Here is a 10000-nt window from a genome sequence, read left to right as displayed (position 1 = left end):
AAACACACTAGATACTACACTGAGCTGTGTGCTGCCCCCGGCAACAGGTAGAAACACACTATATACTACACTGAGCTGTGTGCTGCCCCCGGCAACAGGTAGAAACACACTAGATACTACACTGAGCTGTGTGCTGCCCCCGGCAACAGGTAGAAACACACTATATACTACACTGAGCTGTGTGCTGCCCCGGCAACAGGTAGAAACACACTATATACTACACTGAGCTGTGTGCTGCCCCCGGCAACAGGTAGAAACACACTATATACTACACTGAGCTGTGTGCTGCCCCCGGCAACAGGTAGAAACACACTATATACTACACTGAGCTGTGTGCTGCCCCCGGCAACAGGTAGAAACACACTATATACTACACTGAGCTGTGTGCTGCCCCCGGCAACAGGTAGAAACACACTATATACTACACTGAGCTGTGTGCTGCCCCCGGCAACAGGTAGAAACACACTATATACTACACTGAGCTGTGTGCTGCCCCCGGCAACAGGTAGAAACACACTATATACTACACTGAGCTGTGTGCTGCCCCCGGCAACAGGTAGAAACACACTATATACTACACTGAGCTGTGTGCTGCCCCCGGCAACAGGTAGAAACACACTAGATACTACACTGAGCTGTGCGCTGCCCCCGGCAACAGGTAGAAACACACTAGATACTACACTGAGCTGTGCGCTGCCCCCGGCAACAGGTAGAAACACACTAGATACTACACTGAGCTGTGCGCTGCCCCGGCAACAGGTATAAACACACTATATACTACACTGAGCTGTGCGCTGCCCCGGCAACAGGTAGAAACACACTATATACTACACTGAGCTGTGCGCTGCCCCCGGCAACAGGTAGAAACACACTATATACTACACTGAGCTGTGCGCTGCCCCCGGCAACAGGTAGAAACACACTAGATACTACACTGAGCTGTGCGCTGCCCCCGGCAACAGGTAGAAACACACTAGATACTACACTGAGCTGTGCGCTGCCCCGGCAACAGGTAGAAACACACTAGATACTACACTGAGCTGTGCGCTGCCCCCGGCAACAGGTAGAAACACACTATATACTACACTGAGCTGTGTGCTGCCCCCGGCAACAGGTAGAAAACACACTATATACTACACTGAGCTGTGTGCTGCCCCCGGCAACAGGTAGAAAACACACTATATACTACACTGAGCTGTGTGCTGCCCCCGGCAACAGGTAGAAACACACTATATACTACACTGAGCTGTGTGCTGCCCCCGGCAACAGGTAGAAACACACTATATACTACACTGAGCTGTGTGCTGCCCCCGGCAACAGGTAGAAACACACTATATACTACACTGAGCTGTGTGCTGCCCCCGGCAACAGGTAGAAACACACTATATACTACACTGAGCTGTGTGCTGCCCCCGGCAACAGGTAGAAAACACACTATATACTACACTGAGCTGTGTGCTGCCCCCGGCAACAGGTAGAAAACACACTATATACTACACTGAGCTGTGTGCTGCCCCCGGCAACAGGTAGAAACACACTATATACTACACTGAGCTGTGTGCTGCCCCCGCAACAGGTAGAAACACACTATATACTACACTGAGCTGTGTGCTGCCCCCGGCAACAGGTATAAACACACTATATACTACACTGAGCTGTGTGCTGCCCCGGCAACAGGTAGAAACACATTATATACTACACTGAGCTGTGTGCTGCCCCCGGCAACAGGTAGAAACACACTATATACTACACTGAGCTGTGTGCTGCCCCGGCAACAGGTAGAAACACACTATATACTACACTGAGCTGTGTGCTGCCCCCGGCAACAGGTAGAAACACACTAGATACTACACTGAGCTGTGTGCTGCCCCCGGCAACAGGTAGAAACACACTATATACTACACTGAGCTGTGTGCTGCCCCCGGCAACAGGTAGAAACACACTATATACTACACTGAGCTGTGTGCTGCCCCCGGCAACAGGTAGAAAACACACTATATACTACACTGAGCTGTGTGCTGCCCCCGGCAACAGGTAGAAAACACACTATATACTACACTGAGCTGTGTGCTGCCCCCGGCAACAGGTAGAAAACACACTATATACTACACTGATACACACACAGCAGTGCTGTTGCAGATGTGAAACTTTACTCTTTCCATCTCTCTCACCCCTCCATTTCTCATCTCTCTCTCTCCTCCTCATCCCTCCCATCTCTCTCCTCCTCCATCCCTCCCATCGCTGTCCTATCCTCCATCTCTCCTCCATCTCTCTCCTCCTCCCTCCATCTCTCTCCTCCTCCTCCATCTCTCTCCCCTCCTCCATCTCTCTCCCCTCCTCCATCTGTCTCTGTGTGTCAGTGATGTTAAAGGTTTACAGAAGGAGTTGGATGACCTGGTTAATGCCATCGTAGAGGACTTCTTCCAGCCCCAGAAGAATAACCTGCTGTCCAAGCCTGAGTAACACAAAGACCAGCGCTGGTGTGACTTCCTGATCAAGATTCCCTTTCACACATTCTTCTTCCAGAACTCACACACGCATTCTAGAACTCACACACGCATTCTAGACCTCTCACACGCATTCTAGAACTCACACACGCATTCTAGACCTCTCACACGCATTCTAGAACTCACACACGCATTCTAGACCTCTCACACGCATTCTAGAACTCACACACGCATTCTAGACCTCTCACACGCATTCTAGAACTCACACACGCATTCTAGACCTCTCACACGCATTCTAGAACTCACACACGCATTCTAGAACTCACACACGCATTCTAGAACTCTCACACGCATTCTAGACCTCTCACACGCATTCTAGAACTCACACACGCATTCTAGACCTCTCACACGCATTCTAGACCTCTCACACGCATTCTAGAACTCACACACGCACATTCTAGAACTCACACACGCACATTCTAGAACTCACACACGCATTCTAGAACTCACACACGCACATTCTAGAACTCACACACACACATTCTAGAACTCACACACCGCATTCTAGAACTCTCACACGCGTTCTAGAACTCACACACACACACATTCTCCCTTTAAGAGTGTGCTCATAATCTCAGCTCGTTACCTGTATAAAAGACACCTGGGAGCCAGAATTCTTTCTGATTGAGAGGGGGTCAAATACTTATTTCCCTCATTAAAATGCAAATCATTTTATAACATTTTTGACATGTGTTCCAGGCCGACTACCAAGCCTGTGTCGTAGTCCTGTCAGATTACGGGTGTGTTCCAGGCCGACTACCAAGCCTGTGTCGTAGTCCTGTCAGATTACGGGTGTGTTCCAGGCCGACTACCAAGCCTGTGTCGTAGTCCTGTCAGATTACGGGTGTGTTCCAGGCCGACTACCAAGCCTGTGTCGTAGTCCTGTCAGATTACGGGTGTGTTCCAGGCCGACTACTAATGCTGAGTGATTTAATACTTTCTGATTTTCAGTTTCAATTACTTATTTTTTCATTTTTTTTATTTTTTTTACATCAAATGCCCTTTTGCATTGTGTGTGTTGAACGCTGTAACACATAAAATCAACTAATAAAACACATTTTGTCGTTACAACGAGGAAATAAAATGGGATTGAATTGTCATTTTTGGTCAACAATCTACACAAAATACTCTCTCAAAGTGGTAGAGAAAAAAAAAATCTAACATTTTTATTACAAATTAATTTCAAATAAAACACTCGATTACATTAGTATTCACCTCCCGGAGTCAATACATGTTAGAAACGCCTTGGCAGCGATTACAGTTGGGAGTCTTTCTGGGTGAGTCTCTAAGAGTCTTTACAGTTGGGAGTCTTTCTGGGTGAGTCTCTAAGAGTCTTTACAGTTGGGAGTCTTTCTGGGTAAGTCTCTAAGAGTCTTTACAGTTGGGAGTCTTTCTGGGTAAGTCTCTAAGAGTCATTACAGCTGTGAGTCTTTCTGGGTGAGTCTCTAAGAGTCATTAGATCTGGGAGTCTTTCTGGGTGAGTCTCTAAGAGTCATTACAGCTGTGAGTCTTTCTGGGTGAGTCTCTAAGAGTCATTACAGTTGGGAGTCTTTCTGGGTGAATCTCTAAGAGTCATTACAGCTGGGAGTCTTTCTGGGTGAGTCTCTAAGAGTCATTACAGCTGGGAGTCTTTCTGGGTGAGTCTCTAAGAGTCATTACAGCTGGGAGTCTTTCTGGGTGAGTCTCTAAGAGTCTTTACAGTTGGGAGTCTTTCTGGGTAAGTCTCTAAGAGTCATTACAGCTGGGAGTCTTTCTGGGTGAGTCTCTAAGAGTCATTACAGCTGAGAGTCTTTCTGGGTGAGTCTCTAAGAGTCATTACAGCTGGGAGTCTTTCTGGGTGAATCTCTAAGAGTCATTACAGCTGAGAGTCTTTCTGGGTGAGTCTCTAAGAGTCATTAGATCTGGGAGTCTTTCTGGGTGAGTCTCTAAGAGTCATTACAGCTGGGAGTCTTTCTGGGTGAGTCTCTAAGAGTCATTACAGCTGAGAGTCTTTCTGGGTGAGTCTCTAAGAGTCATTAGATCTGGGAGTCTTTCTGGGTGAGTCTCTAAGAGTCATTACAGCTGGGAGTCTTTCTGGGTGAGTCTCTAAGAGTCATTACAGCTGGGAGTCTTTCTGGGTGAGTCTCTAAGAGTCATTACAGCTGGGAGTCTTCTTGGTAGCCTTCCCTGTGGCTCAGTTGGTAGAGCATGGTGTGTGCAACGCCAGGGTAGTGGGTTCGATTCCCACGGGGGGGCCAGTACAAAAAAAATAAAAAATGCATGAAATGTATGTATTCACTACTGTAAGTCGCTCTGGATAAGAGCGTCTGCTAAATGACTCAAATGTAAATGTAAATGTTGAGTCTCTAAGAGTCATTACAGCTGGGGGTCTTCTTGGGTCAGTCTCTAAGAGATTTGCACACCTGGATTTGTACAATATTAGCTCATTATTCAAATTCTTCAAGCTGGTTGTTGAACAGTCAAATCTGTAACTCGGCCACTCGGGGAACATTCACTGTCTTCTTGGTGAGTAACTCCAGTGTAGATTTGTCCTTGTGTTGTAGGTGTCGTGTCTTTGGGTGTACCATTAAACTGAAGACATGTTTATCAATTAGCTCCCTGTAATTATTATCACGCGATTAAACTGATTAATCGTTTAATTGTAATTAACTAGGAGATCGGGGCACCAAGGAAAATATTCAGATTACAAAGCTATAATTTTCCTAATATAACTTTCCTATATTATAATATTATATTATATTATAGTATAGGCCGATTATCTTCTGGTTTAAATGGTGTATTTTATCTCTAGTCCAGTCTCATTCCAAAAACGTCGTAAATTGTTGTATCTGCACGAACCCAGTCTTTACTAAAATCATCCATACATCAATTGTCTTAAAATCATTTATTTACTAAACTAAGTAATTCACATAAAGTATACAAACAGTAATTATCATCACAAAGAATTGGTAGAGTAATGTGCCCTAGTGGTCTAAACAGGCATGGCTGGTGTCTTGTCCAACAATGGGTCATAAAAGGTCAGCTGAGGATGCACACAGAGTTCATTGATATTAACAATTGATATGCTAATCCTTTGCACATGAACGCTCACTCATTCGAGAACAATTGCAATCAATACGCTCAGTGTGTCGTCGTGATCCTTGTTGAAGAGTCGTTCTGTTGGAGAGTTCTCTCTCTCTCTCTCTCTCTCTCTCTCTCTCTCTCTCTCTCTCGGTTAGAATGGATCTTTCAAAGCGACATTCATTAATGTCGTCATAGAATGGATGTTTCGTTGGTCTTCGCGTTCAATGATATAATTTACATCAAAGACTTGTTCTTATTCTGTCGGTATCAATAGTCTAAAAGTTAACCACGTGGTATAGTTCACTTTCAGTAGAGGAATTGGATGGTCAAACCTATTGGCCAACTCGCAATGGAGTGGAGGCCGGGGTCTGTTAGACTAGTAAGTCAGGTGGGGTTTTTATAGTGAACATAGAACAGGCTTGTCAAATGACGCCTGTTCCTGTCTGTGTCCCTGGGGGCGTGCCCATGACTGAGTTAAGCTTGGTACAGAAATAGAATTCTATCACATTAACATCAGTACAATAGCATCTCAATGTATTACAAATAGCTTTATCCTTATTAATACATTCTATACAACCATGTGGATGCAAGTCTCATCGCTGAGGCTATTATATAAACCGTTTTATGGTAATATGGCTATATTGTCTCTTCTGAGTATCACAAAATTGTACCAAGCGGACCAGTTCGTAGCTGGATTCTTCACCAGTCTTCCATACCTTCTCCAGAACACAAAGGTCGCTTGGCTCCCCAATTCTGTGAGTTGGAAGAATTTCCTGTGTCTCTCTATGGGCCATGTGGCAAGAGATTCTCCTCTTAGAGTTTTTACAACCCTTTACACACAGGGCCAGGGTGGGGGGAAGGTAGGTTGGGGGTCAACTGTCCTCCCTGTACTCAAAGAGGCCAACGTCATGACATAGGTTATAGTCCTGCTGAAAGGTGAAGTCATCTCCCGGTGTCTGTTGGAAAGCAGACTGAACCAGGTTTTCCTCCAGGATTTGACCTACAGTCCCTTTTCTTTTTTTTTATCCTGAAAAACTCCCTTGTTGATGACTAGCATACCCATAACATGATGCTTGAAAATGTGAAGAGTGGTACTCAGTGATGTTGTTGGATTTTCCCCCCACAACATAACGCTTTATAATTCAGGACATAATGTTCATTTCTTTGCCACGTTTTTATGTAATATTACTTAAAGTGCTTTGTTGTAAACAGGAAGCATGTTTTGGAATATTATTATTTTTTTATTCTTTTCAGGCTTCCTTCTTTTCATTCTGTTATTTAGGTTAGTATTGTGGAGTAACTACAATGTTGTTGATCCATCCTCAGTTTCCTCCAATCACAGCCATTAAACTCTAACTGTTTCCTATGCTGTCTGACAACAAAAACTAAACACTATTTTAGTAGTTCTTCAAAGTAAATAAGACCTACCTTTTTGATAATATATTATTGCCTTCACAATGTATTCACACCCACTTGACTTTCTACACATTTTGTCGTTACAACGAGGAAATAAAATGGGATTGAATTGTCATTTTTGGTCAACAATCTACACAAAACTCAAAGTGGTAGAGAAAAAAAATCTAACATTTTTATTACAAATAAAACACTCGACTTAGATCATGTACACAATGTACAAAACATTAGGAACACCTTCCTAATATTGAGTTTTACCCTCAGCCTTTTACCCTCAGAACAGCCTCAATTCGTCGAGACATGAACTCTACAAGGTGTCGAAAGTGTTCCACAGGGATACTGTCCCGTGTTGACTCCAATGCTTCCCACAAGTTGGCAGGCTAGTGGATCTTTACGTCCGAATAGCTCGTTCCGTCTCATCCCACAGATAATCAATTGGATTGAGACCTGGTGACCGGACGGGTCACTGCAGTTACCAGAATTCACTGTCGTCTTTATTGGAACCATTCCTGTATAGTCGTAGCCTTGTGAGATTATCCTCCTGAGGGAAAGAAGGGAAAAAAACATGAATTCACAGATGGAGGGGATGCTGGGGGGGAACACTGCTGCCATGAAGGGAGGCACCTGATTGGGGAAATGATGTTCAGAGATCCTGTGGAATTCCCCCAAAAAAACCCGTTGTTCCACTTTTATCAAGGAGGCCCAATTGTCTGCCCTGAAAACACGGCGTCACAACCAGCCTGTAATGTTGACATGTTTGTCACGGTTGTCTAAAGGAGCGGACCAATGGGCAGCGGGGTTGTAGTTCCACAATTTTATTAAATCCGTGAAACTTTACAAAAACATAAATAACTGAATATGACAAAAACAACAAACCGTGACGCAGAGAGAGAAAACAAACACTACTCAAAATATATTCACCCACAAAAAAACCCAGGAAGAAAAAAACCCTACTTAAGTATGATCTCCAATTAGAGACAGCTGCCTCCAATTGGAGATCATCCCAAACAAGCCAACATAGAAATACAAAAACTAGAACCTAAGAACATAGAAATAGAAAACATAGAAAAACACAACACCCCCCCCCCCCCGTTACGCCCTGACCTACTCTACCATAGAAAATAACTTCTTACTATTGGTCAGGACGTGACACACGTGGCATGATGGATGCACGTGTGTTTTCTCTATACCCTAGTCCTCCCATCAGCAGGACCCGGGGTCCATCAGACCAGGAAATGTGTTTTTGTTTTTTTCCCAGTGTTTTCGGTCCTTTAGCCCCACTGCAACCACAGTTTGTGTGTTATTTGCTGAAGGAAGTGGCTGATGAGTTGTACATCCCTTTTTTTATGGCGTCTTTGGGCCACCAGTGTTGAACAGGACTGTCAGTTGTGCTTCTTTCACATGCATTGCTTGCTGTTTGGGGGGGTTTTAGGCTGGGTTTCTGTACAGCACTTTGAGATATCAGCTGATGTACGAAGGGCTATATAAATACATTTGATTTGAGTTGAGTTGTACTGACTGTGGCCCGTCTGTTGATCTGCACAGTTAGCGTCAGTCTCCGTTTGACATCTTTTAATCAACGACCCGTTTTCAACCACTGGCCTTGGCCCGTTGGCTGGATGTCCTTTTGGGGTGGTGGACAATTCTTGATTCACACAGGAAACTATATCGTTGCAGTGCTGGACACACTCAAACAGGTGCACCTGGGTTATTACCGTACCTTGTTCAAAGGTACTTCAATCTTTGTCTTGCCCATTCACCCTCTGAATGACACACATACACAATCCATGTCTCAAAATCCTTCTGTAACCTGTCTCCTCCCCTTCATCTACACTGATTTGAAGTGGATTTAACAGGTGACGTCAATAAGGGATCAGAGCTTTTCACCTGGATTCACCTGGTCAGTCTGTGTCATGGAGAGAGCAGGTGTTCCTAATGTTTTGTCTGCCAAGTGTATTTTCAGGTAAAGATACCTCAGGAAGCAGCTGTTCTCTATATTTCTCCAACAAACATTGTTCTGTCACTTCTCTCAAATGTAATGTAGCAGGTGTAAAATAAACACACAAACCGGACAAGAAGGCGTGCAATGGATTATGGTTATTGTCGTTAATTACCACTTTTTCCTGCACTAAACTATGTAGAATATTGGCCTGTTGGAAACTACAACTCCCTAGTTGCACAGTTCAGTCTGGATCTGATTAATCTCTAGAGAAACTACAACTCCCTACTACATCACACAGTTCAGAATGGGTCTGATTTATCTCTAGAGAAACTACAACTCCCTACTACATCACACAGTTCAGTCTGGGTCTGATTTATCTCTAGAGAAACTACAACTCCCTACTACATCACACAGTTCAGTCTGGGTCTGATTTATCTCTAGAGAAACTACAACTCCCTAGTTACACAGTTCAGTCTTGGTCTGATTTATCTCTAGAGAAACTACAACTCCCTACTACATCGCACAGTTCAGACTGGGTCTGATTTATCTCTAGAGAAACTACAACTCCCTACTACATCACACAGTTCAGACTGGGTCTGATTTATCTCTAGAGAAACTACAACTCCCTACTACATCACACAGTTCAGTCTTGATCTGATTTATCTCTAGAGAAACTACAACTCCCTAGTTACACAGTTCAGTCTGGGTCTGATTTATCTCTAGAGAAACTGGGCAAAGTGTACATTGAGCTCACAGATAAAAGAAAACCAGAAATGGAATTCAAATAATTGAACCTATTCAGTCAATTATAATGTTTAAAAAAAAAAACGAAATGTAAATTAATCACTCAGTACAACCGACAACATTGCAATTACACACTTATACAATATCCCTACTCCACTAGACACCTGGGGAGTGTTGGTCAGAGACCTGGTCATTGGCTGAATATCTCTAGACACCTGGGGAGTGTTGGTCAGAGACCTGGTCATTGGCTGAATATCTCTCTAGACACCTGGGGAGTGTTGGTCAGAGACCTGGTCATTGGCTGAATATCTCTAGACACCTGGGGAGTGTT

General features: G+C 44.1%; 1 protein-coding gene across 1 annotated transcript in view; it reads left to right on the top strand.

Moving 5' to 3' along the window:
- Positions 1-3591, top strand: part of LOC106595213 (phosphoglucomutase-2) — a 33921-nt gene extending 30330 nt beyond the window's left edge. The window contains 1 exon segment of the mRNA XM_045723018.1: positions 2361-3591. Within this exon segment, the coding sequence (XP_045578974.1) occupies positions 2361-2463 (103 nt within the window). The 3' untranslated portion in view covers positions 2464-3591.
- The last annotated feature ends 6409 nt before the right edge of the window (positions 3592-10000 follow it).

This window comes from Salmo salar, chromosome ssa08 (assembly GCF_905237065.1).
Source record: "Salmo salar chromosome ssa08, Ssal_v3.1, whole genome shotgun sequence".
NCBI classification, from domain to species: domain Eukaryota; kingdom Metazoa; phylum Chordata; class Actinopteri; order Salmoniformes; family Salmonidae; genus Salmo; species Salmo salar.
The sequence above is the reverse complement of the archived record's forward strand: the minus strand, read 5'-3'. Positions and strand labels throughout refer to the sequence as shown.